General features: G+C 35.1%; 1 protein-coding gene across 10 annotated transcripts in view; it reads left to right on the plus strand.

Moving 5' to 3' along the window:
- Positions 1–16,837, plus strand: part of PTPRD (protein tyrosine phosphatase receptor type D) — a 380,605-nt gene that overhangs the window by 223,534 nt on the left and 140,234 nt on the right. For 8 of the 10 annotated variants that reach the window (XM_056325244.1, XM_056325247.1, XM_056325248.1 and 5 more), the window contains exon 5: positions 13,978–14,166. In XM_056325244.1, the coding sequence (XP_056181219.1) occupies positions 13,978–14,166 (189 nt within the window). Of the gene's footprint in view, positions 1–13,977; positions 14,167–15,406; positions 15,416–15,924; positions 16,204–16,837 lie in introns of those variants that run through there. The other 2 variants (XM_056325255.1, XM_056325254.1) reach the window with 2 other exon arrangements.

A 16,837-nucleotide genomic window follows, 5' to 3' on the forward strand; every position in this document is an offset into this window, starting at 1 on the left:
AAAGCATTCATCTCCATAGTCTCACAGAAATAAAGGTAACTTGTTACACTGTAGAGAAATATATGGAAAAGTGGAACAGAACTGTACTATAAGAAAATAAATTTATAGACCGATGGAACAGAAATCATTTAAAACACTAAGGGCATGATAAAATAAAATCAATATAAAATGAAAGTCTCAGTTTTAATACTCTTAATACTATCAATACAGGTAATAATTTATAGAGATTTTGTGTGAGGGTTTCATACAGACAGGTGTAGTACTGTTTTCATGTGTTAAAAATGAATGCTAGGTATAGCATCTCTTCTTTTGATGCACTTCTGTAACTCCTATTAAAGTTAATAAATATTATGTGCACATCAAGAGAAGAATGGAAACCATTTGTGTTTTATTGTAATAATGCTTAAACTAGTATCTCATACTGACTGAGAATGTAGTTGCTTACCTACTTCCCTACAACATCCAGCTGTGAACTTTCAATCTTATAACCTCTAAAGAACAAAGGTAATCCAACTAAGGTGTAGCTGCTAAAGCAAGTGGTGGTAGTAAGAGCTAATTTTACCATTCAGCTAATTCTCAGCAAATGAATTTGGTATAGTGATAAAACCTCAGTGCTGTTTGTCTTAGCATACTATAGTGATCTAAAAAAAAAAAAAAGTTATTAACCATGAATGTTAATAAAATCCAATAGTTCTTTTAATCAGGGTTTGCACACGTGCATGTTAGTCCACCTGCACTGCCAAAAATCAACTTGAAAATTATCTTTTGCTTTTTTAACTTGATTTTCTAGTGACTAATTTTCAGTGTTGCTTGCATGAAATGGCTACTTGTTCAGGTCCTAAGAAGCTTGATGGGTAGTGATATGAACATACGTTAAATGGCTTCCTTGTTCTTCCCATGGTATTAAAAAATAATCATTTATTTCTCTGCAAGGCTGTATCTTCTTCACATAAGAGCTAGCACAAATACCACAGTGAAATGAAGTGTTCTTGATGATGCATGTCTAAAATCTATGGTATTAACCATAAAATCTAAACAGTGCTTTATGAATCTTCAGGCAGATAAGTGATATGCATACAAGTTGATTTCACTTAGAGACAAAAAGAATGTAATATTTTTCATGTGTGGGGGAAAATTTGCAAATTTACTTTTGGAGAAGGAAGAAAGCATGATATGAAATAACCTATGAAGTAAAATGACAATTAATTTAAAAAATGTAACAGTTGCCTCAGCAACATACTTAAGTATATAAATAGTTCCGTTACAGTCAGTTTTCTCAATGAGACTACTCATTTGCTTTAAGTTAGATAAATTATGTAATGAAAAAGTTTTGAAACCATTGGCAGCCAATCAAGAAAAAATTTGCATGTGATTATTTGGAACAGACTGCTTAGGCTTAAGAAATGTGAAACAATACTGTTTGTTTCAGAATTTTTTCAGACGATGTCACAGAATGATGCAAAACTGACTTGGAAAGATATTTTTCTTAATGTGCAGTGGGTTTATTATGAAAAATGTTTGGAGCAGGTGCTTTTTAGATTCAGAAATACTGTGAATGCTCTTACTGTGATATGATAAAACTAAATACAGTAAAAAAAAAAAGGGATAAAATGTGAAATTTGAAAAATCTAATTATATAGAGCTATAGACATGTAAATATACCTGGTTTTCACTAAAATGGGTGAGTCTGCTTTGTGAAGTGCTTTGCAAAATCATGTTACATAAATAATAACTATTAAAATTATTTTCATTTATTGACAAGAACTTTTGCCTAGGAGTTCAAAAGACAGAACAGAGATCTTTGAAAGCTTCTATAGCTAGTTGTCCTGGTTTCGGCTTTAATTCTTAGTAGCTGGTACAGTGATGTGTTTTGGATTTAGTATGAGTATAGTGTTGATAACACACTGATTTTTTAGGCATTACTAAGTAGTGCTTACTCTAAGTCAAGGACTTTTAAAGTCTCTCACGCTCTGCCAACAAGGAAATGCACAAGAAATCGGGAGGGGACACAGCCAGGACAGCTGACCCAAACTAGCCAAAGGGATAATCCATACCATGGGACATTGTGCTTAGCATGGAAACTGAGGGGGGTTGGCTGGGGCCTGCCAGTTGCTGCTCGGGGACTGACTGGGCATCAGTCGGAGGGTGGTGAACAATTGCATTGTGCATCACTTGGGGTTTATTTTCACTTAGGTTTTATTCGTCTCTCTCCCTCTCTTCCTCATTACAATTACTATTCTTGTTCTTGTTATTATTATTACTTTATTTCAGTTATTAAACTGTTCTCGTCTCAACCCATGGGGTGGTGGCAGAGTGAGGAAGCAGGCATCTGTGGGGTACGTGCTGGCTGGGGTTAAATCATTACATTGATCTTGCATACTCAGAAGAAATCACGTAATTTACACTAAGTTACTCGGTCTTGCATGTGTTTTGCATAAGTTTATTTAGAATTACTACATATTTTGTGGCAAGATACTGGATATATACTTTTCCCTGATTTAGAATCATTAGAAAAAGAGTTTTCCAGTTTGCAGCTGATGTATCCTGACATTTAAACCCTTGATAATTGTTTCTGGTGTCCTGCATTAAGTTTGAAACAGGACACAATGACTTAGAGCTGATAGTTGAATTCATACTTGCTTTTCATTGAGACTAAGGTGAGGTATTTTTTAAGGTCTTTTTATCTCCTTTTGTGGAAGAAAAGACCTTCTGTCTAAATTTATGGACAAAATAATGAATAATACTACCTGTAATAATCATAAATTTATTTTATTATTTGTTTTTTAGATTTTGTTGTGAGAAGGGTGGTTTCTGTAAGTTCATTTAAAACTGGTGGAAACACTTAGAGTGCTTGCTGTTAGTTTAAGACTTCAGCAGGAGATCACGTGGCATGTTTTTTTCTTTTAAAGACTTAATATCAGTAGTTCCTGTCATCCTACTTGCTGTATGAGCTGGTAAAGATGATCACAGGCAGAGCAACAAAGATGTGGAAGTTTGCCACATACTTGCAAATAGTTTCTAAGAATCTTCAGACATTTTTGTATGGAAGATTTCCAATGTGTTCAGGCAAAATCTTTGTGGAAATGTTTCTGCAGCCATCATCTCCACGATACTGACTTTTGTGCACACCCAGCTACTAAATATCAAAAACGTCCTATAGTAATGGGAACATGAATTTTTACCTTTGAAAATTTTGACATATATGGTTTACAAAACATGATAAATAAATAATTAAAAAAATAATTTTCTCTTTGTAGAAATTTTTAAGGCCAAAACTCAAGAGAAAGGTTTTTTTCAGGTCTTGATGGTGCTCTTTCAGGGTGCCATGTTTGTGGTTGTTTAAAGGAGAGTAAGAAGTTCAGGTAGGATTTTGAAGATGACAGTGTTCATGGACACCGTACCTGTACCAGGTTCTCTAATATTATGAAGCTTAAATGTGTCACATTAAAGGTTAAAATAACCTTCAGAAAGGTTTTCATACATCAGGAATAACAGTTTAGACAAACCTTTTCCAGAAGCACAGCATTTAAAGCAAAAGCACCCCCCAAAAAAGCTAGCTGTATATTAACAAGATGATTTCCTCTTGTGCCAAAGGAGTTGGAAGTTACTGAAAAGTAAAAACCAGCCAACCCTTCTTTTTATAATCTCTTACCTTTCAGTTCATACTCAGAAAAGCTTATGATGTAGCTAACAGTTATCCAAAGTCGTATGACTTAATAAAATAAAAGCAGAAAGATCTTTAGCACGCAAAGATTGATCTTTCCATTTTCTTGAGGTACAAAAAAATACTGAAATACTGTTGTGTAGTCTGAGACTTACTGCTATATATTCCTATAGTGGCAGAAATTATTTCTCTATTACTATAGCATGTGACCTTCTCCCAGTTGCTTCTAAAGAGTGCATATAATAGCTTTCATGCCTACCTCTCCAGCCTACAGGAAAAATTAGTTCAATCTCTTTTCTCTAAAAGACGTGGATTTTGTATTTAGTTATAGAATGGATGACAGCTGTTATTACTGATAAATCCAAGGATAAACAGTTCCTTTTTTGAAATCAGACACAACCCTGGAACTCTGTCAATTGTTCATGTTGCTTATGTGGCATAGGGCCTCTCACTGAGTGGCAATTCACTACTGGACAAATTCACATCTTTTTATTTTCAAGCATTTTGTTTTCTTAATTTATACCTTCTTCATGCAACTTGTCATGTGTTAGGTCTGTCCATAGAGTTGGCATGGAGTTGTTTTGGTTTTTTTTTTGTTTATGCTGATTTTTTATGTACTTGACACATACAATGCTATGCTAAGCTTAGTCTGTTTAAAGGGAGGAACTGGCTCTCCACAGCTGTTTGACTTCATTAACTGTTTTTCACAGGACATTTTATAATGAATTTCCAAATAAATGTCACAACATGAATCTTTCTTTCTATTCCTTCTCAGATGTGCTTCCCTCATCCGCACACCTCTAACCCACCTGACATCATGACTCCCTTGGCCTTCTGGCAATCACACAGGACTGTTCAAACATTATCCCAGCACTAGTTTAGGCCTGTGACTTCTAGCTACTTCTTTATGTCCACGCTAGTATAGTATTTCACGGGAACTGAAACATTGCTGTATCTGTGTTAACAAATTATCATTTTCATTTGCAATACTTTTTTTCAAAAAAAAAACCAAACCAAAACAAAACCAAAACAAAAACCACAACCCTTCCCTCCTCTTTTTTTCTAGAAAGTGCATCTTGCATTTTTAGGATCATATTTGATAAGTCATACCAAAATATGTGAGAAAATTATCTTAAGAGGGAACTGAAAAAAAAAAGCTTGCCTATACTCCATATAAAATCAATTTAATACTTTGTAAGCAAATGCTCACAAATGTTATTGATGACTTTTTTATTTATAATTTGGAGATACTCACTCAGACTGTAGATTGTAATAAATTTCAGTTTACACTGCACATCAAAGATTTTTATTGTGGTATGGTATTTTTAGAAGTAGCACTTAATTGCATAATTAGTTAAAATAATTTCAATGTGTTTACAGGTGTGAACCCTGAGCTCAGCATATGAAACAGTCTTTAAAAAACACTTTTTAACATCCTGTGCTCCTATGCCAAGCCAAGATCCTATTTCATATTAAAATATAACTTGTGGTATAATTAGTTGGCTAAATTGCAGCAAGAGTAAATCCGTTTTTGTCTATGTTCAGCATCTAATGAATGTATCCCCATGCTATTCCTCATTTACAGTTCCACGATAAATACTAGCTGCAGTTGCTAGACAAATATGAAAGTGTCATGTTTAAAGTACATCTCTCTCCTTCAGCCCTCCAGAATGCCTGTTTGTGTTTTCTTAGTTCAGTTAACAACTGTTCACAATAGCTTCTTCAAGGCCATGTGATTATTATTGTGAAAAATGCTTTGGAGGAGTGCAAGTGCCAGCACTCAGCAGATCCGAATGAGAGCTGCCTAGCATCACCAGGCCCTCTGTACTGGCTTCACGGGCAGGTCTCCATTGTGCTAGAAAGCATGATGGCATGTTAAGTGTTTTCTCCCACACAGTATCTCAGAGTACAGACTTACCTATCACCTGTGAAAACAGTGCTTCCTATAATAACACAAAACATGGTAAATCCCAGACTAGTCCCATTTACTTCAGTTTAGAGCAGCAGCAAAATTTCTGGTAGAAGTCAAAGTCTCAGGTAACAGCCAGTTCTGACGTTGGTTTTGGGGGGCATAATAATCCATAGCAAAACTGTGTTTGGGACATCATGTACCTCTGAATCTTTCTGGGATGAAAACTTTGGAGTGTGGCAGCCTTAGGCTTTCTAAATAGTAATATTTCTATGTTGCTATGTAAAAGTCTTTATCCACATGTTGTGCTGTGTAAGTCCATAATCATTAAAGGATATTTATCACACAGCACTAATTAGTGAGCTTGGGCACAGAACTGTAAGAAAGCTGGCTTTTAAGCAATTTTTAGCAATGTGTGTCCACTGCTACAAAGGAAGTGCTTCTGTATTCTTCAAGAACAGAAGTTAATGGCTGGGTTTCCCCCAGAAGAAAGTACCCTCCAACTTCCTTCTCTGGACACTTCCTGAGCTTTTTTGACTTAAGTGGTGAAACTCACCCCAAGAAGAAAAAAATAATTTCTTCTTTTCTCCTACTCCTGTCCTTCCCTGCTAACAGATCCCTAGGCGTTTTCTCAATATCTGTGAGAGAGGGAGTGGTGCCTATGTGGGCACAAGAGGTGAGAGGGATACCTCCCTCATATTAAGAAAGGTGAAGAGTGAAGTCTAGAGTATACCTGTTCCCTCCGTAGCCAGGCCACCAGGGAAGAACCTCAGCATCCACTCACTTTCTCACTTCTGTTAAAGATTCATACAGGTTCAAAGATGACATGTGTTTTAACATTTGCCAGCTGTCTTTTGCTTATGAATATTAGAGGTACATGATATAAGGCTTTGCTTTGTTGTCTTACATCTTCCTTGTCTCATCCAGCATTTTCTTAATTGAGAGACATGCATTCATAGTGGTGTAAAGACTTAAAAAAAAATCAAACCACAAAAATTGGAAGCTGCTGTATCTGTTATATTTTTACAGTCACCTGTCTGTAGTCATGTAAGTGTTATGAATGCTTTAAGCAGGCTCTTCAGACAAATAAAAGGTGGATGCTGTATTAGATGTAGCAAAACTTTGCATATTTTCTACTGTTAATGTTAGTGCAATACTCAGTAATACTGACTTTTGAGGGATAGTCTCTTCAACCGCATTTTTCCAGAATCCATTTTCTGTTTTAACATTTATCTTCTTTTTTTCTTTTCAGCAATAATAGCACTTTTATTGTTTGTTATTCATCATTGTTTGCTATTTATTGAAATACTGCAATAACATCCAAATTGCTGCATCTGTATGTGTGCATTGTTGTACTAAACATCATAAAATACAGTTGGAATGCATAGCCTCTACCTTGAATAACTTACAGTTTAATTCACTGCACCAAAAGTGCTTTTAAAGTCCTGACCCCAGCATCTTTGTACAAAACTTGAGTGATAAAGCTTCAGCACTTTTACTCATTTCCTTCTTCTAAGGGACCAAACTGAAGTCCTTGCGGGTCACATATCCACCCACTTATCAAAGTGAAAATGCTTCCCTTTCTCTTTCTAAAATGCAGTAATTTGATGCTGATCTAGAATTAAAAAAAATACGCTATTATTCCCCTTTGAAAACAAGACTTAAACAAAATTGATGTGTTTGCCACTACAGTTCCTTTGTCAGGGCCTTTAAATTTGCAGCTTTGACATTAATGCAGTTAGTATAGTTTATAGTTGTCAGTTTGGGCTGCAGAGTTTGCAGGCTACGTTAAAAAGTACTTAGTAAGATTATGGCCTGGAGGAAACACTCAGTGAAAGCTGCATAACATAAGTAACAGAAGTGGCCATGATCACTAGCTGAGTTCATTTGACTGTCTTAGGCAGCATTTCACTCCTTTAGGTTTAGGCACAGGTTTGGACATGTAGTGCAAATGGGGAGGAAGGAGGGGGCGGAGAACTGTATGGTCTGACAACTCCTTTGCCAGATTGTTCACTTTTTCTCTCATGTCCTCTTTGGTCTAGCAAAACCAAGATGCTTATGCCTCCTTCTCAGTTTGAATTAGTATGTTACAAATTTATTGTGATGATTTCTTTCTTTATACCTAAGAATGAATATGTGGTAATCACTTATAAAAAGTGTCATATATATTTACTAATCTTAATATTTTAACATGGAATATTAATGGAGAGAAGGAAGTGGGGAGAAAAATAAAATGATGCTGTTATGTTTTCTGGACCAATCTGTACATTCAGACTACTAATATGAGAAGTGATCTCTGGTGTACATATGAACCTGCTGCTGATCTTACTATCTACTGCACCATAAAACTGTGTGTGATGTGAAAAATCAAAGCTTAAAGCAAAGACTGACATCGCTGCACTACTGTTACTCTTTCCCCTTTATTTTTCAAATTAAAGAAAGGAGGATGTAAAAACACAGCTATTGGTATGTTAAAAATATTGACTAGATAAAGCAATCATGTGTTTTCCTAATCCTGATTCTTGGCAAGCCCCAGTTTAACCCTGACTTAGTATTATCTAAATCCTAACCCTGTCTGGAAACTAAGCCTCAAATTAGAAATGATAATCACAGAAATTTATATCGCTGCCCTTTGCTGTCCTCTTGTCTTTTATTCACCCGTGCAAAATACATAGTTTCATGCTTATGAACATTTGCATGTGGAAATATGTGGGATGCTGTGTTCTCCTCCACTTCAGAAGTTTACTGTTTCCTTTCCTCAATATATATGATACCCTGCACTTAAAACACCACATCAACTTCTCTGCCTTTGTTTCATTCCCATAACTCTAGCTGAGTCCTCTCCTTATGTTACAGAAGGGACATCTGGCAGGGACTCTTGGATTCCCTGCTGATTGGGGTAATGTGGTTTTATTTTTTGTGGCTTTGTTTGTTTGGGGTTGGGGTTTTTTTTGGTGTTTTTTTCTTGTGTGGTTTTGGGGTTTTATTAGAACATGGCCCTTTGTATTTCCATTTCCATTCCCAGTAAGCAGAACAGACATCAAGAAGTTCTGTCATAACTGAATTTGGGAGTATGATGTTCAGATAATACGTATTGCTGTAAGCTACTACAGTGCTGGAGTGCAAATGTGGGAATAAACCCTTATTTTGAAGGCTTATGTTTTCATATAAGTGATAACTCTCCAAGTGTTTACTCTTTTCATCCAGCATCTAATTGTTAAAGGAGAATGAGAGGTATTTCGCTGTTCACGTGAGTAAGAGAGGTCACTTTGGAAAGAGCTTGCTATGCACAGTCTTTAATTTAGCAGATTTTGAGAATTGCCAAAAGGTGCAAGTTCTTTTTTTCATTTTCATGTCCTTATGAAGATACCTAATTTCAAAGGCTCAATGCACTCATTTCTTAAAACAGAACTTATTTAAGGCTAAATGCTAATAACTATGAATATTAACTGACTTAATGCAATGTGAAATTGCTGCTTCAACATTCATACAAATGATAATTCAGTCTAAGTGGCTCTATGTTCTGTTGTATAGACATTACTTTGCAATTTGCAGGGTAATTGCATACAGAGCTACTAAACAAATTTGTTTTCTTTTGCATCAAAAGTGCTTTGCACATCTCTTCAATATATGAAGAATATTTTCTAATGCGTATGTTTTATTGGTTAGTAGGAGCAGATGTTCTCTTATTGAATATTTACCAAATGTTAGTGAGTCTCTGATGATCATATCAATGTCTAATTCCCTTTCCTTGTGTGATATAATAGCATGAAGTTATAGAGAAATCTCCACACATACCTAGATCTATTCTTACAGTGTAGATGTTACCCTCCTTTACTGACTTAGAGCACCACTAAGTAAAAGTATCCATCTGTATGTAGCAGCTTTGAACAAAGGACCCTGGGAAAAGAACTTACTGTGTGTTCGTAATTATTTTTCTGGCAAAATTTACCTTGTAAAAAAATTCAATAGGAATAATGTTTATTAACTAGCACTTTTCTGAGCCTTTATTTTTTAAAAATCTAAATTAGCCTTTTATGTATAGTTAGAAATAGCTTTGGTTTTATTTTTAAATTATTTATATACGTATTTCTTCAATAATAGTACAGAATACCAACAATTTGCTGCAAAACGTTGATCTTACTCTCTCCCCTACTCACTTTGGTTTTACTGTTCTCAATCCTGCATTCAGTTCAGTTGCAGGAAGAATGATTTTGAATAATACAGTCATGATGTCAAAACAGTGCAAATTATATGCTGCTGCCATCTGGAATAGTGAAAATAAAAGCTTTATTTACACCGTTGTTTGAAATAATAAACTTTATTGTGGCAGTTTATCTTCAGTATCTATCGTGTATTCTGGGAATACTCCATGTGTGCAGTTTTATTCTGTGAGCTACAGAATGACTAAAATTAGCCTGTGGCAAAGCTATCAGTGAATCTTGAAACAGATATTTTTTTTGTTCTTCCTGAATAGAATGGAGAACCACCTTCCATTTCCACAAGAATAATTGGTTCACATAGGGCAATATTTTTTAAAAGGAACAGTGATACACGGAGTATGTATTTTAGTTAGGCAGATTACACAGATTTAACTACAAGTTAATACTGGATATTCTGTAAGATGGGTGTTTTGATGGTGCAAATAGTTAATCTGGAAGAAAATTCTTAACAGAAATACTACCCAGTGTTCATGTCAGCTGTCCAGTCCTGGACCCAGTGCTATTATCTTGCCTTTATACTCCATAACCCACAACTGAAGTCATCACAATTTGCTTAGGTACTTTTCATTTGCTCTTCATATCCATATCATAGTAATATTGTCATAATGTACTATAACTGAGAAAAATATTCGCATGATTCTGTCTTTCTTAATAAAACATCATGCTGATTGCCAACGTGATTCTGTAAGGTAGCTATGAAGAATGTAAGACTCTTAAGACCCAATCTGTTTTTAAAACAAAGCTGCCACTCTTCTTGTTGCCAGCAGAGCGTAGACATGATCTGAAAGTAGGTTTTTACAGGGAAAGTAGTCAAAATGTTAAGAAAGTGTGTTGCAAATACAGGATGAAGATCACTGTTTTTCTTTTTGTTTAGCTGTGTTGTACACCTGGGCAGGCTTATCATGAGTCAAATCCATTGTACTGGATTTGAGTGAAATCATCTTCGTCCTTCGGATCCAGCTCTTTTATATACATTGGCTTGACAGTATACCTTCAGACATAGCTTTGGAAGGTCCTGAAATCTTATGAAATAATTATGTCATTTAAAAAGAGAGACTGCAACAGCACACTTCTTTCTTTCAAGATAAGAGTAAACACAGTTAAAGTATGTTTGTGATATGTAGTTGTGGCACAGCTATGTTCAGAGGTTTGGTGGTGGGTTGGGATTTTTTCTTTCTGTAGATACTCTTAAGGGTAAGTATGGTTTCTTTTTGATAAAACAAAATTGAACTTGTTGGTATTTTCAAGGTACCACTCCATCAACTACTGTTTACACATAAAAGCTGAGCTTGAGTCTCTGTTCTAAATGCTGTTGCATTTGTGAGGGCTTGCTCACCTCTAAGACAGGTGCAGCAACATGTAAAATCATGTGCTGAGCAATGTCTTTAGGTATACTTATAGTGAAATCTGAGTGTAGAAGTTTATGTGCTTTCTCCATATATGTTGCTTGGAAGGGAAGTAATAACCACTTTGACAAAAATGGCAGCAGAGGCATGATCTCAAGGAAATTTTTTAGAGATGAGCAATGTCAAAAAAATAGAATATATGGAGTGACAGTTTAGAAATATTAATAACAAACATGGTAGGAAACAAGAGAAGGGAAGGCCTTTTCATATTATTCTCTCTTAAGGGTTCATGTGGTAACCACTTTTTGTAATTGCCTCTCTGTGTTGTTCAGATCATGCATTCAGTGAAAAATAACTTTTGTAGAGCTCTTCCAGCAACTGGAAGTTACACTGGCATAGTACTAAAGGCGTTCTCTTAATGCCAGTAATGGAATGCATTGCTGTTAAGACACCTAACAAATTCAAAGAATGTTCTCTACTTCTAAATCTCTTGTATCTGTCATCCTAAACAAAATATGTATTACATGTGTGACTTATGAAGCACAAGGACAGAGAAATCTGCCCTTTAATGGCCTCTCAAAATGACAGTACCAAACAGCTTTGAGAAGGTCAAGTCTGATTTAAATTGTTGATGAATCGGAAGCTAATTCACTAGAACTGAACATTAATAGGGAACAGTAGTATATACTATGGTTTAGAGCCTAATGAGCATATGAATGACCAGTAAAAAATATTTTTCTTTTTACCTCATGTGAAACTGTACAGCAGACATGGTATCAAAAATTTTTAACAATTACTTTTCTCTTTCTATGGCTGAGAGACAGTTGCTCCCTGATCTTGCATAGAGTGTTTGATGATCTGTCAAACTTGGTATCATCAAATTGTAAAGACAGTTTTGTACAAATCACTAGTAAAGTTAGAGAGAAAAAAAATCTAGTAACATCTTAAAAACTGAATCCACTGTAATAGGCATTCCAATTGCAAATTTCTTATTTTGCTGGTCCGTTTGATGTTGAATATTGGGTTTTATTGCCAAATACCTGAGAGCCAGATTGGAAACAAGCCACAACTGTCAAAAATATAACAGTTCTGGCTATTTGAATCTGTTACATTGTGATGTTTCTCATGAAAATTTCATGAAGAGCATTCATTCAGAGAGATTCTATGCATAAGGGGTTTGGATAGAATTTAATTACCCTTATTAAAAGCAAGAAAGGAAAGCTCTTTACTACTCCATTCTGTTAGTATTCAAAATAGATTATCTTTGTTGTACACTTACATGTTTGCAAAAGGGACTCAAGGGTTTTCTGTGTAAGCCAAGTAGGAAAGGAAAGGTCAGGTCATAAAAAACGTGTTCTGTGTCGCAAGTCAAATTTGGTCAGTTACTCCCAAAGTAAAGATTTTATGTGTATAAACAGACATGAAACTTACCTTTCTTTGGGAAGAGCCTGTAGCTAGTGAAGTGTTTGACACTTAACCACTGAGTGGCAGAAATAGTAGCTCTGAACAGTGGTGCAAACTTATGGGAGAATTGTATATGCTGTACCAGAATAGGATCTACGTGCATTTCTGTTGCCAGCAATTAAGTAGCTCATGGGCAACAGCAGACCCCAGGAACTGCAAAGATTCATAGGATGTACTTGCTTGCTGCACATATTTCATAAAAGTCTGAAAATTTCCCTGAAATTGTTTGAAAATATAACACATTTTTCATGAAAGACAGTTGGCACTGAACAATTTCTTCTAAGTTAATTTTATCCCTTAATATATTGCATGTCAGTAACCACCAATCAAGACATATAATACTTGTTTTATAGTTAGTATTGATCCTCCTCCTTTTTTTTTTTTTTTTGCTTGTCCTTTTTGAAAGGAAATAAGAATTATTTTGCAATAAAAATATTTTTTTTTACATTTCAGTGGAAATGAAGAGCAAGATGATGTAATTCAAATAGATTGTTTTACCTATGCTAACGAGATTTCCTAGAAATTGCATGATCCCACTGTGCTTTCAGTGTTACTTACTAGCATGTATTTTCCTAAGAAGGCAAATTGCTCTTGTTCAGTATTTCCTAATATTCCATTATTAACTTCACTTGGGTAGGATTTTTTTACCATATCTGAGTGGTTTAGTTGACACAGTTGTATCTATTCAAGATCATTATGCATGTCCTGTCACTTTATCTTTGATAACTGCATAGCTATGGTGTTCAGTTTTCTCAGTGCTTTGTGCTTTTACAATGCATTCATCCTCACAGCACTTTTGTGTAGCAGTAAAGCACTGTCATACCCGTATCGCAGATGGACAACTGAAGCACAGGGACATTAAAAGTTAAGATGAATAGCACATAGGTAATAATGACAAAAGCAAGAAATATAACTTGGGTCTCCTAAGTCACTGGCCAAATCCTGTACTGCATGATCATACTTCCTTTTGTACTTGTATCATGTAAAGAAATATGGTTTTCCCTGTTGTCAATGGCATGGTAATTCAAATTTTCACGTAAAATAATAAGGAGACTTGCAAGCAGAGCAACATCAGTATTGTAAAGTACCATAATGGGAACCTAATGATTATGCACTACATACAATAGGTCTGCCAATTTACTGCATTCTAGAAGTATAAAATTTGTAGCCACTATTTTGTGAACTTTCTATTTTATATCAGCATTTTGATCACTAAGTTACAAAAAATACTGCCTGGAGGTCTGGTTTTGGCACCAATTCCCTGCAAACAAGCACTTAGGAGACCCTTGGATGTTAAGCAGGGTGGTGACCGGGGTTTTCATGAGTTACTATGCAATGTGAAATCCTTCAAACCACACATTTCTTTTGCAGAGGATCAAATTCCCCGAGGTTTCCCCACCATTGACATGGGCCCACAGCTGAAGGTGGTTGAACGAACTCGTACAGCTACCATGCTATGTGCAGCCAGTGGCAATCCTGACCCCGAAATAACTTGGTTCAAAGATTTCTTACCTGTTGACACAAGCAACAACAACGGCCGCATCAAGCAGTTACGCTCAGGTAGGGTCTTGTTACTATTTCCACTAACGCCCAGAGTTGTTCTCTCTCACCTTTTCTTTCTTTTCTTTCTCTTCCTTTTTTTTTTTTTTTTTTTTAATTTTCTGATTTTTATTTATAGGGAATAATTTCTCTTCCTCTCTTTTCTGTGTTACTGAGTGTGTTGTCCATGTCTGTGATGTTGTCATAGCCTTTTCTAGAGTCTGTCTCTATGTGTTTTGCAGCTTCTGTTTACTCCACATTGCTCACTGCTGTGACTGTAGTTTTTGATAATTTTTTTCTTTACTGCTTTTTGCAGTACTTGATGGATCCATTTTCTCCGCTTTCTTTCTTCTTTCCTTTTTATTTTTTTTTTAACAAATTTATTTCAACATTGGACTTCATTCAGAAATTGCAAGGAGTACCAATGGTTTTATTCATCAAAACCAAAACCTGCATTAGGCACTTCAATTAAAATTTAAAATGTGTTTTGTGCTGTCTTTTCCACATTTGACTCCACCAAAGATTAGCCAGTTTGGACACATCTTCTTTCCTCTCACAAATACATAAAACACAATACTTTTTCCCATGCACAATTGTACCTTAAAAAGAGAATTTAAAATAAAAGAAAACAAATCCTTGGGTAATCTGTGGAATAAAGTTTTTTTTTTGCTGGTTGAGCATTTTTCCAACACATTTAGCCACAGTAGTGTGCGCCCACGCTAAAGCTTTATGAATCCTACATTTTCTGGATCTACAGAAGTCTGCTTTTGGTGTAGAATCCAGCTTTTGCTGCTTTCTCTCTCTTTGCCCCTTGCACCTCCCTAGCAGTTCTTTCACTCTCTGCCCTAGTTTATTCTTTTGCTCTCTTTAGATTAAAAAAAAAACAAACCAGAAACACACCTCTAAATTTATGACGCTTAAAGCTTATCCCTAAATAAGATAATTGGGATATAATGAGCTTTTTTCTTTGGCAATTGTAGTAGATATTGTTGTAGAATCTAAAGATGTTTGATCACATGTCTTCCCAGAATTCTCAGCTTTTGACCTGTCCTGTGATGTTAAATCGTCTTGTTAATTTTTTTGCTTGTTGTCAGCAGAACTGTGTAAATTAACCTTCTGTTAATGTAAATTAAGAATTAATTTTTCACGTGACATAGATGATTTAGTATATAAAGTTTTAACTGAAAACTTTGTACCAAATTATAAGGAATATAATAATATTTTTATGCTGTCTTTCTTCTCTCCGTATTTAAATCTCCAGAATCTATTGGTAAGTGCTTAGTTCTGAAGCGCACTTCACCCCCACTAATTTCCATATTCAGAATTTTATGATGATTATGATTATGATTATGATTATTTTAGTAGTATTTTAGTAGTATTATTAGTAGTATTATTAGCATTATTATTACTATTATTATTATTAAAATGCATGGCATGCATTTTACTAACAGTCAGTGTAGTCACCAGATCCCTATAGTGGCGCACACGCACACCTCCACAGAAATGTTGTCTTATCAGTCCTAGCAACGCCTGAAAGAAACAGTACACATGTATCACATACCTGTAGAACAGTAAATGCCATAATCCAGCCTAAACTACAGTGTTTGTTTTGAGATAGCCTTCAGTGTACCCTCTTTTTATAGAGATATATATATTTATATTTTTTTAAATAGAATTTCCAATATTTTCCTAAACTATGTCATAAGTACAGTATTGTAAAGTTTCTTTTAAGTATGTGAGGCATATTCGATATATATCTAACCCTATATAACCAAACATCTAAGAATGCAGATGCTACTCTGAGAATGGCAATGCAGCCAATTGTAGCCTTTTTGCCCTTTGTGGTACAATGCAACTTGCTTTTATAACCTGATAATACTAATTATTCCTGTTTTAACAGTATAGTAATTCAAGTTTCTCTTAAGACCTTATATAATTCTGTAAATCTAATTTGATTCTTCTTCCAAAGCCCTAGCCTCCTTCTTCTCGTACTAATGCTTCTTCTTTCTAATCTTATTTGCATTCATATTATCCACCCAGGTGGTACACCAATAAGAGGTAAGAGTGCTGAACTAACGTTCACAGAATGATCTTACTCATTCTTTCTGTCCTTTCATCCCTCTCATCTTTGTCCTGGTTTGTGTTGGGGTTTTTTCTGGTTTTGTTTTTTGTTTTTTTTTTTTTGTTTGTTTGTTTTAAATTAAAAAAAAAAAAAAAGAAAAAAAAAACCACACCAAAAAACCCAAACACAGAAATGTCCATCATCTGATTATTTTTATTTTTCCTTTGTCCTGTTTGGTTATGATCAGTGACTCTCATATTGTGACCTTTCTTTCTGCACACTCCCTTTTCCTTTCCCTTTTTCGTTTGTTCATTGAAAAAAAAAAAAAAAAAGAAATGATAATTTGATTTGTGATATGCTTCACAGAAAGCATATCCAGGTCTTCTGGCCATAGCCCAGTCACAGCGTACCATTTGTCCCTCTTTTTTCTTTTTATTCTTCTTCTTCTTCTTTTTCTTCTTCTTCTTTTTCTCTTTTTTTTTTCTTTTTTTTCCCTTCTTTTTTTCTTTTTTTTTTTTTTTTCCCCAACTGGAGCAAAAAAAAGATCATTTTTTTTCTTCCTTAGCTGTTCTTGTCCTGGACCAAAGCCAAGATGGTCTGGAGAACAGTAGCAGACATGCAGAAGACAAC

Source organism: Falco biarmicus, chromosome Z (genome assembly GCF_023638135.1).
Source record: "Falco biarmicus isolate bFalBia1 chromosome Z, bFalBia1.pri, whole genome shotgun sequence".
NCBI lineage: Eukaryota > Metazoa > Chordata > Aves > Falconiformes > Falconidae > Falco > Falco biarmicus.